The 22,541-nt window shown below is 35.0% G+C and overlaps 1 protein-coding gene across 1 annotated transcript in view; it reads right to left on the bottom strand.

The window, feature by feature from the left end:
• IPMK (inositol polyphosphate multikinase) overlaps positions 1-22,541 on the bottom strand; it is a 54,235-nt gene that overhangs the window by 5,480 nt on the left and 26,214 nt on the right. The window contains exons 3-5 of the mRNA XM_061162068.1: positions 21,321-21,417; positions 13,934-14,106; positions 761-842 (exon numbers count right to left, since the gene is read on the bottom strand). Of these exons, the coding sequence (XP_061018051.1) occupies positions 761-842; positions 13,934-14,106; positions 21,321-21,417 (352 nt within the window). The remainder of the gene's footprint in view (positions 1-760; positions 843-13,933; positions 14,107-21,320; positions 21,418-22,541) is intronic.

The following is a 22,541-nucleotide window of genomic DNA, read 5'->3' as shown; positions in this document are numbered from 1 at the left end:
TTATGAGGAATTTTATAGTAAGACTGTACGTTTATTAGAATCATGAACTAATCTAGAACCTAGAGTCAAAGTATAACCATTTTCAATTATGTCAACAGCCCATCACCAAAATACCAAATCATAACTGTACTTAATTTTTTATGCTCTCAACAATACTAATTAAACCAGCCTTTTCACAAAAGGTGAGCTCACTTTGGAGACTATCAGTAGTCCAATATGCTATTCAATATTGAGACTTAATGTTTTAACCTATCATATTAGGCCTCTTTTAAAATTATTTATGCATATTTTATCACATTTGGGAATTCATGGAATTTGATTTTTGCTGTTCCCCTACTTGGGGATAGAAACTGCTAAAAAATATATTCATATTGGCCTGAGAAATATTTTAATATAGAGCCAATCTAAATGTTATCTTGCTATTGGTTAAGTATACCAAGGCAAATATCAATTGATAAGAGTAAATCGTAGATGAGTATTCTGTAAACATAAACATTTTTTCAACTATTTACATTACTCAACTTCTTCCTCATCCTGGATACAGTTAATAATAAACTTTAAAGAACATTATATCTGGAAGTCTGTTATCATTGCTTTTATAATATCTTGGCCATACCTATTTTAGAAGTGTATATATTAAGACAGTATTGAGAATTGAATCACTACACCAAAGAAGAACTAAAACTGAAATCACTTTAGAATTATTCTGATTAATTCTATAGTAATAAAAGGCACTGAAGTATGGTTTTTCAATCCTTACCATCCTTTAGAGTTTCTTTTGTTAAGCTTCTTCCATAGTGCTGGTTTTTTGTCTCATAGCTATCAGAATGAACATGATAAACCTGTCAGAAAAAATACTGAATATTAAAAATGAATACTCCTTAACCCTGGGGGTTTTATTGCAGCAATGAAAGGATGGCTAAAGACGGGAAGATCTACTCATATAATTCATTCTAATGGATTTAAGATGAAAAAAGAGTCATAGTGTCAAATCAATGATGCTAAAAAGGCAGTTAGCATATTTATATCCACTACTGATGAAAACTCTCTAAAAAGATAGATAAGTATTTCCAATATGAAAAAAATTATCCATTTCAATCCATCAAAAGTTAGTCTCAAGTTTAAAAAAGAAATAAGGAAGCATCTGTCTTAAAACAGAAGAAACTTCCACAAAAACTACTCTACCACTAACACATATATATGGAATTTAGAAAGATGGTAATGATAACCCTATATGCAAAACAGAAAAAGAGACACAGATGTATAGAACAGACTTTCGGACTCTATGGGAGAAGGCGAGGGTGGGATGATCTGAGAGAATAGCATTGTAACATGTATACTATCAAGTGTGAAACAGATCGCCAGTCCAGGTTGGATGCATGAGACAAGTGCTCAGGGCTGGTGCACTGGGAAGATCCAGAGGGATGGGATGGGGAGGGAGGGGGGAGGGGGATCAGGATGGGGAACACATGTAAATCCATGGCTGATTCATGTCAATGTATGGCAAAAACCGCTACAATATTATAAAGTAATTAGCCTCCAACTAATAAAAATAAATGGAAAAAAAAAGAATTAAAAAAAAACTACTCTACCACAATACCTTTTATCATTATTATTACCTAATATTGTTCCAGAGCTTCTAGCAAATCCAAATAGATTACAAAGAAATAAGACACATAATTTGAAAAGGAGGAAAAAAAATATTACCCTTTGTACATAATGGTTATATAATTGGAAAAATCAATTTAAAAAGTAACACAAACAATAAAAACCTGAGATGGTGACAGTACAAATTAGTAAACAGAAAATAAGCTTTCATATATACAAACAACTGACTAGAAAATGTAAGATTCCATTTATAAATCAAGTTAAGAAATAAAACAAAGGAATAAAACAGAAGGCATGAACCTTATGTGCAAAGTACTTACAAGATAAAATGTAAAAGAGATTATATGGAAAAGTGACAGTGTTAATCGCTCAGTTATGTCCCACTCTTTGAGACTGGTAACTAGGGAAGGTATTTCCAACTAAAACTCAATCTACCACATACAATATGCTTTTTAAAATGTTGATAGTGTTTTTGCCATTCAGAAATCAAAAGACCAACAGAAAAAAAAAAGGTATTTGAAATTTATCTGATGAACAAAGAGCATGTTTACTCATGGGAAAATGAACAATGGATCTGAAGAGTTCACTGAAATCAAGTCTCAAACATATCAGGAACACAGACTATCTCAAAACTGTGGCAATCAAAATATCTCCAGACATTGCCAAATGATTCCCTGGGAAATTAAACTACCCGAGGTTCAAAATCATCTACTTTTGCTTTACTGACTATGCCAAAGCTTTTGACTGTGTGAATCACAACAAACCGTGGAAAATTCTTAAAGAGATGAGAATACCAGACCACCTGACCTGCCTCCTGAGAAAACTGTATGCAGATCAAGAAGCAATAGTTAGAATGCTGCAATAGTCACATGCTGCAGCCCATGGGATCGCAGAGTTGGACACGACTGAGCAACTGAACTGAACTGGTTCAAAACCACTGCTCTGTATCAAGCAGACTGCCAATATCTACCACAATTATAAATGCATACAAGCTCAACTCCCCTCTAGGTACTTAATCCATAAATACCCTAGCACACCGGTGAAATGAGGAAGGCCTCCAGTCATTCATTTCTAACATTATTCATGATAGCAAAAGACTGGAAACAAGTCAAAAGATCCATTAAAGAGAGCTGGTAATGCCACTATGGAAAAATCTCCATGCTACGTTAAACAGAAAAAAAGCAAGATACAGAACAGCGTTCAAAGCAGACAGTTTTGCATTATAGGAACAAATATATCTGGGAAAGGTACATTGGTGAGGGAAAAAAATCACTATAAATATAATATCCTGTGTGGGGAGGGTGACTTCTCGCAGTATATGTTTCTATACTTATTGGCATCTGAACCATACAATGATGTATTTCATCAATTTTTAATTAAATATTTTTAAGAAGCATTAAGAATATATTGCTTTAGAAACTGGTATTTTATAACTTTCAGTATGATATGGCTAATTACTCTCTATCTCAAATGCTTCACTTTATTCAAAAAATCCAAATAGAACTGTGTTCTTTTTAATACATACACTTAGCAGCCTATTTAAAGAAAGACAATTTATCTTGAACGAAGTGTTACTATGAATAGAAGAAAAACACTTTATATATACACCAAAATTACATTTGACTACAGGAAAAATTATTTTTATAAGGACAGTTAATCATATTCGGAAAGTGTTTTTTAAAAAGTACTCATGTTCTCTATGCCCAGAAATACGTGTAAAAGAGGATTTTCACAGTGACAGAGGTATTAGCTAATACTATATGGCAATAAGATGGTAATATATAAATTTATCAAATCAACATGCTGTACAGCTCAAACATACACAATGTCATGTGTCACTTATCTTGCAATAAAAAGATAAAATTGAGGAAATTAATAATGTGATAAAATTAAATACAAAAAATAAATGAGAAGAATTTTCAAATACCCAGTCATGTAAACTACCAACTAGGAAATGTTTGTAAAATCCCCAAAAAAGGATTCTCAAAACTTCACCATTCTACTATCCAGGGAGGTATTTTCTGAGCTAAATTAAATTTCACATATGAAAAATCTAGATTTCACCTACAGAATAAAGCTAACTAGTTTCATGGGTCTCCTTTATTTATATTCTATTTACTTAATTTTATTTATTCATTTATTTTTTATTGAAGTATAGTTGATTTACAAAGTTGTATTCATTTCAGGCATGTCTGTTTACTCCTACTTTACTAATAAAAGCTAGAACGTAAAGAGATCTGAGAACTTCTCCAATCTCAACCCACTACCCAGTCTTGGTCAGTTACAAAGACATTTGTAAATCAAAAGTTAACAGTACCACCTTGAAAATATCTTAACAGGTAATAAAAAAGATGCTTAATTTTCTTTTTTTTAAAGGAAAGGTAACCTGGAAGACATGAGGAGGGGGAGAAAATGACAAGTATAAATCAACTAAAATCTTGAATTATATGTTTTAAAGAAATTTCAGGTGAATTTCTACAAATTCTATTTCAATTACTTGTGGTTAATATTTTAAGTGTTAGTCTCTCAGTCATGCCTGACTCTTTGCAACCCCAAAGACTGTAGCCCAACAGGTTCCTCTGTACACAGAATTCTCCAGGTAAGAATACTGGAGTTGTTAGCCATTCTCTTCTTCAGGGATCTTCCCCACCCAGAAACTGAACCCACATCTCCTGCATTGCAGGCAGATTCTTTACTGCCTGAGCCAACAGGGAAGGCCAATAAATATAATAATCCCCACAGTTATACAGCACATGTTTAAAAAGTCAATACAAAACTGGAAAATTAAACAACCATTCATTCACACACATAATAGTTGACCACTAAGGACGCTACTTGAAATAGGCAGAAAGTCCCAAAGCAAGCTGCTGATATATTTACTTCTCTCAAGTCTGATACTTTAAGCTGAAATACACTCCACCTGCCTATGTATAATATGCTCCTCACATAAACTTACAGTCACCTTTCATGAACTAATTCAAAAGATGCTCTGCTTCTTGGTTTTCTAGAACTATTTTCCCTGTTGCCAGTTCAAAATACTATCTTTTCCAAAGTCACTCCATACTCCACCTCTCTCTCTCACTGCTTTGCTCTCATACCTCTTATTTTCTTTCTCTTTCATTACAAATTATCTTAATAAATCTTTCGTTATTAAATCAAAGTGAGTCTTATCATCTATACCATCTTGGAATCAAGGAAATAACAGTATAATTGTTGACAGTCATTTCAAAACAAGGAACTACTGGGACTTCCTGGCAGTCCAGTGCTTAAGATTCTATGCTGCCAATGCAGAGGGCATGGGTTTGATTCCTGGTCAGGACACTCAGATTCCACATGCTGCACAGTGCAACCAAAAGATTTAATTAATTAATTTCTGGTAATTATATAAGGAATTTATGTATTTATATGCAATAAATTCCTTTAAATGTAATAAACTCCTATAAATATATTTATATGTATAAATTCCTTTTATTTATATAAGGAATAATTATAAATAATTCAGTTCTGTTCAGTCACTCAGTCGTGTCCAACTGTTTCTGATCCCATGGACTACAGCACACCAGGCTTCCCTGTCCATCACCAACTCCCAGAGCTTGCTCAAACTCATGTCCATCAAGTGAGTGATGCCATCCAACCATCTCAGCCTCTGTCATCCCCTTCTCCTCCTGCCTTCAGTCTTTCCCAGCATCAGGGTCTTTTCCAATGAGTTAGCTCTTCGCATCAGGTGGCCAAAGTACTGGAGCTTCAGCATCAGACCTTCCTTCCAATGAACATGCAGGACTGACTGTTCCTTTAGGATGGACTGGTTGGATCTCCTTGCAGTCCAAGGGACTCTCAAGAGTCTTCTCCAAGACCACAGTTCAAAAGCATCAATTTTTCAGCACTTGGTTTTCTTTCTTTTTTTTTAGCACTCAGTTTTCTTTATGGTCCAACTCTCACATCCATACATGACTACTGGAAAAACCATAACTTTGACTATACAGACCTTTGCTGGCATATAATTAATTAAACATAAGGAATTTCTAAATTGGCATTTTCTTCTGCCCACCAAACCTCTTCCTACTTACTGGTTAAACACAACAGAAAAACAGTTTAAAACTGATATATTTGGTAAACTTCAGTATATTCAGTAAGGTTTGGTTTTGGGGGGGTTTTTTGTTTTGTTTTTTAATTTAAATTAGGCATGATTGTCTAGGAGGAAAATTTTTAAAATTTGAAACACTAATCCTAAAATTATCCAACTCTATCTTTAGTATTAATCTATAAACCCATTGTGATTGAAAAGTTTAATAAATTTACCAGACACTAAAGAAATAACTATCTGAAAAAAAAATCCTAATAGGATTTTATTAAAATTCAAAGTATGTCTCCCAATTTTAATATTCTAGAATTACATAATTTAGTCAATATTTACATTCTCATTCTCATTCATTATTTCACACTGCAATCATATCCTTTCTCAGACAAGCAAATTATATGTAATTATAAACTGCTAACTACTATACAAAGGAAAGCCATGAGAATAAAATTAGGAGAACTCAAATTAATCTACAGATTCAACATAATTCCTACCAAAATCCCAGGTAGACACTTCCTTGCAGAAACTGACAGACTGATCCTAAAATTCACAAGGAAGTTGAAGGGACCCTAGGTAGTCCAATCTTGGAAAAGAACAAAGTTGGAAGTCTAACAATTCCTACTTTCAAAGTTATTCCAAAGCTACATTAATCAAGACAGTGTGGTTCTCGGGAATACCCTGGTGGTCCAGTGGTTAGCATTCTGCTTTCACTGACATGGGCCAGAGTTCAATCCCTGATCAGGGAACTAAGATCTAGGAAGCCATGTGGTACAGCCAAACAAAACAAAACAAAACACAGTGTGCATCCGAGAAAATAGCTGCTGCATATTAATGTATCTGGTAAAGGGTTAATCTTCAAAACATATAAAGAAGTCAGACAATTTGACAGGAAAAACTAACAAGTGTTGTTGAGAATACGAAGGAAAGGGAAACCTTGAGTACTACTAGTAGGAATGGTACAGCCACTATAAAAAACAGTATGAAAGTTCCTCAAAAACTTAAAAATATACACCCAAGAAAAAGAAAACACAATATCCTGGCACTACATGCACTACGTGTTCACTGCAGCATGATTCACGATAGCCAAGATATGAAACAATTTAACTGTACATCAATGAATGAAAGGATAAAGATGTTGTATGTACAGGCATACCTCATTTTATTGCACTTCATAGATACTGTGTAAACCTTCACAGTATCCATTCAGTTCAGTCGCTCAGTCATGTCCGACTCTTTGCGACCCCATGAACCGCAGCACGCCAGGCCTCCCTGTCCATCACCAACTCCCGGAGTCCACTCAACCCCAGGTCATTCGAGTTAGTGATGCCATCCAGCCATCTCATCCTCTGTGGTCCCCTTCACCTCCTGCCCCCAATCCCTCCCAGCATCAGGGTCTTTTCCAATAAGTCAACTCTTCGCATGAGGTGGCCAAAGTATCAGAGGTTTAGCTTCAACAACAGTCCTTCCAATGAACACCCAGGACTGATCTCCTTTAGGACTGGTTGGATCTCCTTGCAGTCCAAGGGACTCTCAAGAGGCTTCTCCAACACCACAGTTCAAAAGCATTAATTCTTCGGCACTCAGCTTTCATCATAGTCCAACTCTCACATCCATACATGACCACTGGAAAAACCATAGCCTTGACTAGACAGACCTTTGTTGGCAAAGTAATGTCTCTGCTTTTTAATATGCTGTCTAGGTTGGTCATAACTTTCCTTCCAAGGAGTAAGCGTCTTTTAATTTCATGGCTGCAATCACCAACTGCAGTGATTTTGGAGCCCCCAAAAATAAAGTCTGACACTGTTTCCCCATCTATTTGCCATGAAGTGATGGGACTGGATGCCATGATCTTAGTTTTCTGAATGTTGAGCTTTAAGCCAACTTTTTCACTCTCCTCTTTCACTTTTATCAAGAGGCTTTTTTTTTAGTTCCTCTTTACTTTCTGAAATAAGGGTGGTGTCATCTGCATATCTGAGATTATTGAGATTTCTCCCAGCAATCTTGATTCCAGCTTGTGCTTCTTCCAGCCCAGAGTTTCTCATGATGTACTCTGCATATAAGTGAAATAAGCAGGGTGACAATATACAGCCTTGACGTACTCCTTTTCCTATTTGGAACCAGTCTGTTGTTCCATGTTCAGTTCTAACTGTTGCTTCCTCACCTGCAGGGTTTCTCAAGAGGCAGGTCAGGTGGTATTCCCATCTCTTTCAGAATTTGCCACAGTTTATTGTGATCCACACAGAAAAAGGCTTTGGCATAGTCAATAAAGCAGAAATAGATGTTTTTCTGGAACTCTCTCTTTTTTGATGATCCAGCGGATGTTGGCAATTTGATCTCTGGTTCCTCTGCCTTTTCTAAAACTAGCTTGAACATCTGGAAGTTCACAGTTCACGTATTGCTGAAGCCTGGCTTGGAGAATTTTGAGCATTACTTTACTAGCATGTGAGATGAGTGCCACTGTGCAGTAGTTAGAGCATTCTTTGGGATTGCCTTTCTTTGGGATTGGAATGAAAACTGATCTTTTCCAGTCCTGTGGCCACTGCTGAGTTATCCAAATTTGCTGGCATATTGAGTGCAGCACTTTCACAGCATCGTCTTTCAGGATTTGAAATAGCTCAACTGGAATTCCATCACCTCCACTAGCTTTGTTCGTAGTGATGCTTCTAAGGCCGACTTGACTTCACATTCCAGGATGTCTGGCTCTAGGTGAGTGATCACACCATCGTGATTATCTGGGTCATGAAGATCTTTTTTGTACAGTTCTTCTGTGTATTCTTGCCACCTTTTCTTAATATCTTCTGCTTCTGTTAGGTCCATACTATTTCTATCCTTTATTGTGCCCATCTTTGCATGAAATGTTCCCTTGGTATCTCTAATTTCCTTGAAGAGATCTCTAGTCTTTCCCATTCTATTGTTTTCCTCTATTTCTTTGCATTTACCACTGAGGAAGGTTTTCTTATCTCTCCTTGCTATTCTTTGGAACTCTGCATTCAAATGGGAATATCTTTCCTTTTCTCCTTTGCTTTTCGCTTCTCTTCTTTTCACAGCTATTTGTAACGTCTCCTCGGACAGCCATTTTGCTTTTTTTCATTTCTTTTCCATGGGGATGGTCTTGATCCCTGTCTCCTGTACAATGTCACGAACCTCTGTCCATAGTCAATCAGGCATGCTGTCTATCAGATCTAGTCCCTTAAATCTATTTCTCACTTCCACTGTATAATCATAAGGGATTTGATTTAGGTCATACCTGAATGGTCTAGTGGTTTTCCCTACTTTCTTCAATTTAGGTCTGAATTTGGCAATAAGGAGTTCATGATCTGAGCCACAGTCAGCTCCCAGTCTTGTTTTTGCTGACTGTATAGAGCTTCTCCATCTTTGGCTGCAAAGAATATAATCAGTCTGATTTTGGTGTTGACCATCTGGTGATGTCCATGTGTAGAGTCTTCTGTTGTATTGTTGGAAGAAGGTGTTTGCTATGACCAGTGCATTCTCTTGGCTGAACTCTATTGGCCTTTGCCCTGCTTCATTCCGTACTCCAAGGCCAAATTTGCCTTTTACTCCAGGTGTTTCTTGACTTCCTACTTTTGCATTCCAAACCCCTACATTGAACAAGTCTATCAGAGCCATTTTTCCAACAGCATTTGCCTTGGTTCATGTCTATGTGTCACATCTGGTAATTCTTGCAACATTTCAAACTTTTTCATTATTACTGTATTGTTATGTTAGCTGTGATCAGTGATCTTTGATGCTACTATTATAATTGTTTTGGCATTTCTTTAGCAATAAAGTAGTTTTAAATTAAATTAGCATTTAAATAATGCTATTGCACACTTAAGAGATTACAGTACAAACAAAATTTTCATATGCACTGAGAAACTAAAAATTCTTATAACTTGTTTTATTGTAATATCTGCTTTATTGCTGAACCCACAGTATCTCCAAGGTATGCCTGTACATAAACAATAGATTATTCAGTCATTAAGAAAAAGGAAATCTGCTATCTGGAGTAACATAGATGAACCTTAAGGGCATTATGCTAAGTGAACTAAGACAAAGACAAATATCGCGCATCTTCACTTAAACACGGGAATCCGAAAAACAAAGCAAACTCATAGAAACAAGAGAGTAGAAAGTGGTAAAGTTTACCAAGGACTGGGAGGGGAAATAGAAAGAGGTTGGTATTCATCTTTCAACTATAAGATTAAAGTCTGAGAACCTAATGTAAAACATGGTGACAGATCAATAACACTACTGCATAACTGAAATTTGCTAAGAGGGTAGAACTTAAATGTTCTCATAAACACAAATAAAAGATAAATATGTGAGGTGAAAGATGTGTTAATAAACTAAATGAGTGAATCCTTCTACAACGTGTAGGTATTTCAAATCACCGCAATGTATACTTTAAATATCTTGTGTAAATGATACCTCAATAAAGCTGAAGAAGGGGGAAAAAAAAAAAGACTGTGGTTCTGGCATAAAGATAGACAATATGAATCAAGAGAAGAGAATTGACAGTCAAGAAATAAACTCTCATTTACGGTCAACTTATTTCAACAAGTATGTCCAGAGCATTCAATGAGGGAAAAAATGGTCTTCTCAACAAATGGTGCTGGGACAACTGGATATCCATAAGCAAAAGAGAAGGGTTGACTCCTTCCTCAAACCACACCCAAAAAACTAACTTAAAATATACATATATCTCAATGTAACAGTTAAAACTATAGAAGAAATATAGGAGTAAATCTTAATGACTTTAGTTTAGGCAATGGTTTCTTAGCCATGAAACCAAGAGCACAAATAACAAAAGGCAAAATTAAATTAGACTCCAAAATTAAAAATATTTGTACTCCAAAGGTATTATCAAAAAAGTGAAAAAACAACCCAAATTAAAAGTAGACAAAGGACCAGAATAGACATTTCTCCAAAGAAGACATGCACACAGGTCAATAAGCACATGCAAAGAGGCTCAATTCCATGAGCCATTATGGAAATGCAAATAAAAACCAGAGTGAGATACAATGTCACACCCACTAGAATGCCTTATAAAAAAAAAAAGGAGACAGAATAACAAGGTTTGGGCTTTGGGTAACAATGCAGAGAAACTGAAACTCCTATACATCATCCGTAGAAATGCAAAATGGTGCAAGAACTTTGGAAAACACTTTGGCAGTTTCTTTAAAATTTAAATTTAGTCACGGCATCCACTAATCTCAAATTCAGGAACTACATACCTTAAAAAACATATGCACGTAACATACATAACAGCATTATTAATAACAGCCCCAAAGTGGAAACAACCCAAAGTTGATCAATGAACCAATGGATAAACAAAATGTAGTATATCCATACAAAAACAAAAAAGAATAAAATACTGATTTACTACGCTAACAACATGGACAAACTGTGAAAACATTATGAAAGAAGCCAGTCACAAAAAACTACCTATTGTATTACATGATTCCCTTTATATGAAATGTCCAGAAGAGGCAAAGCTATACAGTCAGAAAGTAGACTAGAGGTGTCTATGGCTAGTTAGTTGGAAGGAAATAAGTGACAGATAGTATGTATAGCTTTTCTTTTCAGGTGATGAAAATGTTCTACAGTTGAATACGTTGATGGCTGCCCAACTCTATGAGTATACTAAACCAATGAACTGCTACTTTAAATGAGTGAATTGAATGGTGGGTAAATCATATCTCAATAAAAATGTTATTAAAAAATACAAACATCCATGGCTGATTCATGTCAATGTATGGCAAAAACCACCACAATATTGTAAAGTAATTAGCCTCCAACTAATAAAAATAAATGAAAAAAAAGGGAAGAAAAGTTTAAAAATAAATAAATAAAAAATAAAATAAAATTTCTGAACAATACTCCTCAAAAAAATAAAATAAAATAAAATAAAAAATACAAACAGAGGAACCTCTATTTGAGGAAATAACACAGAGAGCAAAATTATGCAGTGCCTTATTTATTTCTACTCTGTGTCTATACACACACACACACACACACATATAAATAAAGGCAATGGAAACCAACTGAAGCATTTTTAAGCTGGGGAATGTCAAACTTAGATATACATTTTATAATGTTTGGAGAACAGACCAGAAGAGAACAAAACTGAAATTAAGAGTTAAGATACTTGTCTAGAGAGGAATAATTTTGAAAATGGGACTCAGGTGTTTGAAAATTAAGATCAACAAAATTGATGGATGGCTTTGAGAGATGACGGTACTAAAAGGTTTCTCCTTCATAAAACTGGACGTATGATAATGTCATTCACTGAGAGAGAGAATAACAGAGATTGCTGTTACTGCTTTGGTTGTTATTTTGCAAGAGGGATGTAAGTCAGTTTTTTACATGTTAGTCCTAGATGTCTTTAAGTTATCCAAGTAAAATGTTGAATAGGCTGTTAGCTATACAGATTAGGAGATCAAAGAAAAACCAGAGGCTAGATATGTATGTTCAGGAGTTATCAGTGTAAGTGAAACTGAATCAATGAGAATAAAGGGCACTGCTTGAGAAGAAACAGAAGGCAGTAAGTGGAGCTAAATGGAATACCTCAATATTTAAAGAACAAAGAAATGAGCTGGCAAAAAAAAGACTGCAAAATGCTCTTAGGGAAAAAGCAGGAGAGACTGCAGTGTTATGGACACAAAACTGAATGTTTCAAGGAGGACATAGCGATGTTGAAGACTACTTTTAAAAGTGAAGTAAGATGAACAATGAAAAATGCCATTTGAATTTAGTGACACAGAGATGTCATTAAGGGACCTTCATGAGGCACCAGTCTGGTGGCAGGATGAAGCTAAAGCCAGATTTAAATGGATTAAAGAATACAGCATGGGAAGTAAGGGAACAGTAACAAATATAATAAGTTTGGGTACAAAGGGGAAGCAATTTAAATTCACTGCTAGAGAACAGAGCAGGATAAAAGTGGGGTTTGATTTTTTTCTTTTTCAATTGAGAGTGATTTGAACATTATTTGAAACAAAAAGGAAAAACAACTAAAGAGAGACCAAAGTTGAAGATAAAAAAAAAAAATAAAATAACAAGAGAGAATCAAAAATATTAGGTTCAGAAGAGGTGGAAAAGAAATGCAATCCAGAGGGCAAAAGGGAAGGGCTGCCTCTGACAGGAGGATGGAAAATTCTTCAATGTAGGGAGGAATAATGAGAAAATGAAAGCATAGGCAGGTTAAATGTGTACGTCTGTTAGCAGGAAATTAAAGGAAAACATGTATAATGGCTTATTTTTTCTGAAGCAGAAGCCAAAATTATCTCCTAAAAGAAGGAAAGGGGAGGGGTGAATGATTTGAAAACAGTGAAGGCTTAAATAGGCATCACTTTATAGAATTTTATTCCACATTACCTAACTGTGGCATACTGTTTGCAAAGAGGGCCTCAACATCCTTGTGCACACTGCCATTCGTATTATGACTTCCCTTTTTCCACAACCAGAAGTGGAGTCTTCTCCTCCCTAACAATATGGACTGGCCCTGTGACATACTTTGACCTATATAATTCCATAAAAGTGATAGAAGGTGACTTCCTAACCTACATTTCAACAGACCTTGTAGCTTCCATTCTTGCCTTCCTAAAATGTATATAGTACATGAAGAAGCTCCAGTCAGCCTTCTGGAAAGAACCTTATGGGAAAAAGCCCAGCCAACAGTTAGTATCAACTTGTAAGACATAAGAGTAAGGTCACCTGGACCAACTAGACCCAGAGGAGCCATCAGATGAGTATAGTTACAAGAGGAACTCTGGATGAGATCAGAACTGACCACCTGAGCCCAACTCAAATTGCCAGTCCACGGAAAAATAAGCAAAGAAAACAATGGCTTTAAATCACATTTTTAAACCAGTAACTTATTTCCCCTTTTTTGTTTTAAATATACAGAAAAATTACTGGCACTTTTCTCATGGGAAAAAAAAAATCACAAATAATATCACATTCATTTATCAGATTATTTCTTTTGTACTAAACTTAAAACTTCTTTAAAACAAAATTACTAGAGTCAGAGCTTTGAGGTTCAGCCACTCATTCGTTTATTAATCATGTACTGCGTCCCAGAATAAACCCAGACACTGCCCATATACCAGTGAACAAAAGAGATAGAAATCTCTGCCTGCACTGAGGAGTTATGGATAACCTAATTCTAAAATATATGTGACATCTGTAACCTTCAAGAAAACATGTAATGAGAGATGTACGTATTACACTAAAAATCACTCTTACCCTCATGCCAAGCACCAAGAACCCAATCTCTTCCATTAATGGGTACTTGCTGACCTGTTGCTGAATCTTCTCAGATGAAGCAAAAGGATCATAGCTTTTCCGCCCTATCTTTACATCCATTATACAGGGCTTATTAAATTTATGGGTCACATCTTCCAGTTTTAGGTATAAATCTGTTATTAAAGAAAAACACTAATTAGTAATAGGAAAACATGTTACTACTTAAGAGAAAACAAAAATGAGGAAATCTTAAAACTGAGAAAAAAGTTAAAACAAATCCAGAGTCAAGAATTATTATTACTTCACCTGGAGGGAAAAAAAAGACTGACTAATAAATTTATAACAGGTATAAATATCACAGAGAAACTCTTACAAGAGGTGGAATAAATATTCAACCATAAATAAAAGGTATGAATTAGATATGTCTTCCAAGAACATTAAAAAGGCAATGAGATAATTTTTAAAAACTGTCCTTGAATACATTCTCCTTTTGAACATGATTTACATCTATGTACCTCAGCAGGCATCTTAGTATTTTAAGAATTTTTTAAATTCTTCATTTAAGAATAGTAAAAGGAATAAACCTTTTCCACAGAGGATACAACAGGTATAGGTTAAGAAAGGTAAATCAATCCAAATGATGTTAATGCTAAATATACATTCTAGGCTTACTAGTCCTAAGGGAAAAAGAAACACCCTGCTTTTCAGAACACAAAAAGTCCTCAAAAGTTCATTTGTAAGTAACTTTGGCATCCTGTATACACCTTCCCTCAGAAAACTATTATAAAGGGAGATTCAAGTAAAAAAGTATAAACATCTCAGTTACCATACACTGTAGCTGACCTTATAGTTTTAGGTTGAAAATACAGGTCCGGGTGCACTGAGGGAAAGAAGTAAGGAAAGAAAGTCTTTGCCCCTTCCTAGGTGAATAAATCTTCCCAAACAAAACTCTGAATGAGATCACAAATTTCAATCATGTCATAAGAAGCACTTCTTGTAAAAACCTTTCCTTACAAACAGAAAATATTTTACTTTTTATCAAAGTAACAAGGTTTGATTTTTTTGAAATAAATGAATTTATTTTTTAAAATCTTATCCCCTAGTCAAAGAAAAATGGAGAGAGGGAGGATTGTGTAGAACCAGGTGAAATTAAGACAAAAAATGAACTGCAGCCTAAGAGACTAGCACTCACAGAAACAAAAAGGAGCGTGCCACATTTAAAAGAAAGGTTCTAACAAAGGGACATTTTCAACAAGATAAAAGGTCTGGACACAGACATGAACCTCTTGATGGTGAGAGATAATGAGAGAAGTAGGAATATCCTGCTCAAGAAACTGGAACCCACCCATTTCTGTACTTTAAAAGATAACCACAGGAAAGTATGATAAGATGGAGAAGGAGGAAGCACAGGAGTCCCCTTCACACTCTTCCCATTTTCAGCTACCTTGAGGAAAGAGAAAGAAAGGGATTCATCCTCTCCCTAAAATTGCATAAAAATTTCAGTAACAAGGCTTATGTTTCAAATATCAGAAGAGATTAATTAGACCCTAATGCAGTAAATCATTAGCATTCACAAGTTTATCATCATTAATTTCCATAACTCAAGAAACCCTGAAGGCTTTGGTGAGGTAAGGCTACACATGGGAAGAAAAAGATAGTGTGCAAATCTAGCTAAATATCACAGCATCTACAGTTTGGTGTAAGGTTATTTTCTACCTGCCAATTTGGTAGTGATTAAAAACAAAAACTGTTTTTTTGCCATACAACAGAAACAAGAGAAGCTAAAGACTTTGTAAATCCCTATTTCATCCTTCTCTTGGGAAAGAGAAAAATACAAATGCAAACTCTCCTTACAGTAGGAATGTAATAAATGTCTGCTTGACTGAATCAATGTTTGCCCTCTCATTCATTCTCTTTCTGCCCAGAGGGACTTTGGGTTTGGCCTTCTTCATTGTGTAGTAAGTTGAGCCGTTCCTTCAGTAAACAGGCCTAAGTATCATCAGTTTTATCTGACATTTACTTTGATTAGGCAAGGGCTTCCCTGGTGGCTCAGATAGTAAACAATCTGCCTGCAACGGAAGAGACCTGGGTTCAATCTCTGGGTGGAGAAGACCGCCAGGAGAAGGAATAGCAACCCACTCTTGCCTGGAGAATTCAATGGACAGAGGAATCTGGCAGGCTACAGCCCATGGGGTCACAAAGAGCTGGACATGACTGAGTGACTAATTCTTGACTAGGCAAATGTGTTTTTATCTTACTTTCAGATTCTTGATATGCTTTATCTGACTTGAATTACCAAATCATATAAAATACATATATATATAAAATGACTAAATTATTGATTATTAGCCTTAAGTTCATAATCCTTAAATTAAGGCCTACTGAGAGTTGGTTTATTCTTTTAGTTTTCTAAGTGAAAAGTTGAAATTTTGAGATTCTTGTTTCTCTTTCCCTCTAAGTTATTAAAATAAAAAATCAGCATCAAAACCTGCTTTAGAGATGCACAGTTTTTTTAAAAAAAAAAGTTATGTATCTAGCAGCTTGCCACAGTTGCTTCTGAATAAAACAGGGAAATGAGACATGATCTGAGAACTGAGATTTAAATTGATTTTTTTTTTTCAGATTATCATCACTAGAAATAAATCTGAATACTGATTCTATCTGAAAAAAATGCAAGAGAGCTTAATTCAAAGTAAGTCAATCTCAAAACAATAACTTAAATGATCAAAGGCATTTTAAATACAGGAAAGCCTCATTTATAAGGCTAATCTACAGACTGGATAACAAAGGACACTCAGCTAAAGCCCCTCTGGGTATAGAATGGTACAATAGTTTTCAATTTTTAGATATATAGAGAATATGTTCCAAAAATCTGATGGACTAAGAATAAGATAGTGTTCTATCTGGAATAGTTTAGCTTCATTTTGAACAAAATCAAGGAAATAAATTAAACTATATTGATATGATGTTTGGAAAATAATTATGACTATTTGCTACAATGTAACTTGTAAGGAAAGTAAAAATTAAAAAACATTTAACATTTTTAAATATTAAAAAATAAAGAAAAGTTGATTTTTCTTATATACATATGAATTAATGTGTGTATAAATCATATAGATAGCAAAATAACTATATTTACTTTTTTAAATTCTTAAAAGCTCTATTTAGTACAACAGATTCTGATGAAGCCAGTCTGTCAGAGGTCTAAAGACTGACACTTGTGAACCTCAAATCTAAGAGATATTCCATTAAGCTTAGTCTTAATATTTGTGTAATAAATAACAGGACATCTACTTTTCATAAATATATGGATCTCATTATAAGAAGTCACACTGACTAGAAGTATAGTTCTCTATGGCTGTAAGAGAGAAATCTGTTATCTATTAATTTATGGAAAATGTATATAGAATTTCTATAGTTCTTTAATTTTTTGAGGTAAAAATCATAAAAATATCTACCAGGTAGTCCAAAATATACCACTTCATGCTTTTATAAGAAGTGTATTAACTTAAGACTTAGTGGCTGTACCAACAGCAAGGTTAACATGCTCAAAATATTTAATATATTTCATGCTGTTGATGATAGTATGTTTAAGATTACACAAGGTTACTACGAACAAAAAAGCTTTTCTATTTTAAATGTATTTTCTATTTAAATATAAACAAGTATAATTATCTTACATATAAATATAAATTCAATACTTACATTGTTTTCTAATATATTACACATAAAAAAATTCTACTGCTGGAATACAGTCCTGATACTAAGAAAAAGAAAAAAAAAAAAGGCAGAAAATTCCCCAGTAATAAAGGAGAAAAAATAAAAACATTTGCAATATTATGGAAAACTGAAAGATCTGCAAATAACTAAACAGTAAAGATAACTATTCCTTTAAAGGAAAGACAAAGGTGAGGACATTTAGAGGGTTGAAGATTTATTCAGATCCTCTTAATGAATATTGATTATATATATTATTACAACATAGGTTCCAAGTTTCATCACATTCCTTCCCACCCTATCTAGGTATTGGCTACCATCTTCATTTCTGAACCTCCCAAAATGTAAAAAAGGCCTGGTGGTGAAACCCTGCCCATTTATGAAGCCAAATGGAAAAACAGAGGATGCCTTTCTTCTGCCTTTCACACCAATTATCAGCTATTTCTGAGAGCAACAGAAGCTTGAAGTATAAGGAATTATAAATAGAAAAACCTTGAGTCTCCAAATGTGGGGTGAAGGGGAAGAAAGGGAACAGTTTATTTCACTTCATGCTTCTCAAAACCTAACTAGTAGAGAGATCCATAAACCTATCAATCAATGAGAGTAGAGATTACATTTGAGAACTCTAAATTGCTCAAACCTACTTGAAGATATACTATTCTATTCCTCCAAATAAGTTTTCAATGGTACATGTATTAGGTATCTATGTGCTTATACACAAGTAAAATGAGATTTAACATATATAACTAATTTCAAATCTTCAATTATAATTGTAACAAATGCTTTACCTTAAAAAAAAAATACTAGTCATATTCTAAGGTTTGCTAATGTGATGTTTGTATAACTCTATGACTGTCATTTAAAAACTACTATACACTTTAAATGGGTGAGATTTATGGTACATAAATTAAATGTCAGTAAAACTGCCATAAAAATTTTGAAAGATAAGAAACTGTTGGTCAGGACATCCTTATGCTTCCCTTAAGTGACAATAACTTGCTGTGCAAACTGGCAGTACTTTCTACGTTTTACAACTTTGGATTCTAAGAATTATACAAAGTTGTATAACATACTACCTTGAGACTTCCCCGGTGGAGCAGTGCAGTAGATAGGAAATCTTCCTGCCAAGGCAGGGGACACGGGTTTGATCCCTGATCTGGGAAGATTCCACATGCCTCTGAGCAAGTAAGCACGCATGCCGCAACTACTGAAGCCCCAAGCTTTTGCTCCAAAACAAGAGAAGCCACTGCAATGAGAAGCTCATTTACCACAACAAAAAGTGGCCCCTGCTCACCACAATTACAGAGAAAGCCCACACACAGTAACCAAAGACCTAGCAGAGCCATAAATAAATAAATAAAGATGCTCAGGTAGAAAGAGGGGAAAGAGTTGAGAAATAAACTATATCAAGTTAATACTATGTAAAGTATAGTAATGCAAATCACAGTGTTCTACTAAAATTTAAGAAAATATTTATTTTCATGATCCTGTGGGCTAAAGATGTCAGAAAGTTTCCCATCTTATATTTGTTTCATTTACAATCAAAATGATAAAAACAGAAAGAGGACTCCATGAATTCTCTAGCAAAATCAAAGCTTAACAACCTCTATGGGGCAGTTCTCCTTCCAGAGCTAAAAACTGGAAAGGAAGGGGGTTCCCTGACTGTCCAGCGATTAGGACTCAGTACTTTCACTGCTGTGGCCCAAGTTCAATTCCTGATCAAAGGAACTCCCAGGAAGTTGCACAGTGTGGCCAAAAAGAAAAAATACGTTTTTAATTTTAAACAATAAATTATTTTTCAAAAGATTACAAAGGAATAGGAAATTTCCTAAGGCTATTGTTCTTATTACAGGACCACATCTATTTACATCTATACTTCTATTTATATTTTCTCCTCTTTTTTCTCATTTTCCTCACCTCATCTCTTCAACTCAGTACTACCAACATCTCCATTTATACTCAAAATAAGAGTTTCAGAGTTTAGAAAGCATTTTCACATAAAATAACATGCATTTTCACAATTCCACGTGATACTATTTTCACTCATTGTATAGAAGAAAAAGTGGAGCTTCAAAAGGTTAGAGTTACAGCAGTTCACAAAATTTGGAAATAACCAACGGAGAAGCCAAGCCTTCTGACTTCAGTTACTGACCTTTCTACGGTAGCACAGATATCCCTCAGGACTATTTGGTATTGAAAACCAAAAAGGTATTGATTGCTAGCAAGTCTTTGATTTTTAAATTATTTTAAATTATGTAATTCTAGACTATAAAATGTTTCAATTAAAACATTTCTTCTTTTACCCAGATTCTTCTTGTATACTCTACTTTTCAAAATAATGATGCTGTTGGCTCAGTTATTTGACCCATTCTATTTTTTCTTTTTTTTTGGTTGTGCCTTGTGACATGCAGCATCTTAGTTCCCTGACCAGGGATTGAACCTGTGCCCCTTGCAGTGGAAGCGTGGAGTCCTAACCACTAGACCACCTGAGAATTCTCTCTACCCCTTCTAAATAATTTTTTAAACTTTACATTTAACTATCTAGATATAGATTAGATAAGGAAAAAGGAGGGAAGGGAAGAGGGAAGAAAGGCAAGGAAAGAAAAAAAGGAGGGAGAAAAGAAAAAGGGAAAGGAAAGTGAGAAGAGAGCGGGGAAGAAAGGAAGGAAGGAAAGAAAGGAAAAGCAGAGCAGAGCAAAGCTCAAGTCCCCTGCCTCCCCAAATGAAGCACAGAAGAATTCTACAAATCCTGGGGAACCATTGATTTACTATTATCTGAGGATACTCACAAGAGATACCATGATTCCTTATTAATGAAACCTAGCACAAGTAGTGACAAAGACCTGAGGGAAAGAACAAGCTCAAACTGGAGTCCCCATCTCTTCCTGTTCTCAAAATGTGGTTCAAGCACTATCTCCATTAAAAAAAAAAAAACCACACACTTTTATTTAACAAGCATATCATGAACTCCAACACAGATATGCATTATCAAAATGTCTGGGAGTTGAGCTTATTAATTTGCATTTTAGCAAGACTATGGGTTTTTCTTAAACTCTGACTAAGTCTGAAATTCTTCCCTCATTCACGAATCTTCTTCAATTGTTAGCGGTCATGTTACCAGTTTAACTGACTTTTGTCTCCTCTGTCAAAGGCCTTAATGTGGCAAATACTGCTTCAAGTATTAACTAATATTAAGAGAGAAATTCTGTGCCCTTACATAAAAAATTTTGTCCTCTATATGAAAATTACCAAAATTTTTTAAAGCGTGCAAGTAGGGAATCAAGGAACAAGACAGAGGATAGGAAGGACGTTATACAAAGAAAATATTTCTTGATTTTTATTTTTTCAAAATGGGAAAAGAAATTGCTCAAAATGTTTCGAAAAAAGAACATCTGATAATTAAGAGTATTAAGTACTAGTGTATATATATACATATACATATGTTCATTCAATTGTTTAAGAAACTGGTCATTAATCTGTATATGTTATTTAAGAAACTGGTTATGAAAAGCAAAAGTATTAATAAGTTTTCTTAATGAATAAGAGAAAGAGTAGTAAGAAAAACACATATATTCTGTTTTTATAATACTAGGCTTAATCTTACTTAAATCTTTTAAAAAGCAATTCTCATGAATTAAGGCTAAAAGATGGATTTTAAAGAAAAGATTACCATTTGGTGCAGTAGGAGGTGACCAGATGCCATAATATTTTGGCAAATATTTTCGTAGCTCTAAAAGAACATCATCAGTACAATCAGCAGCAAAAACCTAAAACAAAGAGAAATGGAACATTTGCAAGTTAGTTCCTTGTAATGCTTTCTAACTGCTCCACACATTTCTCAAATAACAATACACTGAATCATAATTTATCTAGTATGAGTTTTAACTGGAATTTAATGAGTTTAAGTCTGGAATAAGCCAAAAAAAAAAAAAAAAAAACAAACCTCTGTGTGTCTCCAATGAGAAACTCTGTATTATTTAGAGCACATTCTTGGTTATCTAATTCTAGCCTTTCACTGTCCTTGAACTATTTTACAACAAAGTAAATTGTAGATAACTCTTAGCAAATGCAAAAGAATTCCTGTCCATAGATAAAGATTAAATTCTGGCCAGAGGAGGATCTGTGCCTCCCGAGTCTCAGTGGTAAAGAATCCATCTGTAATGCAGGAGACTTGCAGGAGACATGGGTTCAATCCCTGGGTCAGGGAGATCCTATGGAGAAGGAACCGGCAACCCACTCCAATACTTACGCCTGGGAAATTCCATAGACATAGGAGCCTGGCGGGTTGCAGTCCATGGGGTCACAAAGAGTGAGACACAACTAACCATTAAACAACGACAGAGGAGGATTACTGACTTACCTCCAACCTCCCTGGAAGGGGAGAGTTTATAGTGTTCTTATGTACACTCATTTCACCTTCCCTTTATGCCATATAAATTTGTGCTTCTTTGACTTTTCTTTTGAACCAGTTTTAACGTCTGCTTAGTTCTGATACTAAGTAGGGCTCTGTGGGGCTCCTGAGCACAAAGCCTTTCTGTAGCCCCCATTTCTTTGATTATAAGAAAGAGGCTTCATTTCAGCCTCCATGACCTTCCCAATGGGCAGATGCAAGCAGTTACTAAACAGGAAAGAGAGGTGAAGTGAGACCAGGGAGAAACAGACACGAGCAGCCTTGGGGGAAGGTCCTGTTTCCCCATCAAGGGATACACACAACACTATCTTTGAGCTGTTTTGACCCCAGACAAGTTTGAACCTGAAAGCTGATGACACTGACTCCTACTTACCTCACCGCTAACCCATCAGAAGAATGCAAGCCAGTCACTGCTTTGATCCTTATCACCTACCCCCACCTCATGTCTGTTGAGACCTTTCCCTATTGCCCAGGGATGGG

The sequence above is a fragment of the Dama dama genome, chromosome 15 (assembly GCF_033118175.1).
Source record: "Dama dama isolate Ldn47 chromosome 15, ASM3311817v1, whole genome shotgun sequence".
NCBI classification, from domain to species: domain Eukaryota; kingdom Metazoa; phylum Chordata; class Mammalia; order Artiodactyla; family Cervidae; genus Dama; species Dama dama.
Note: the sequence above shows the minus strand (reverse complement) of the source record. Positions and strands in the feature narration are given on the sequence as shown.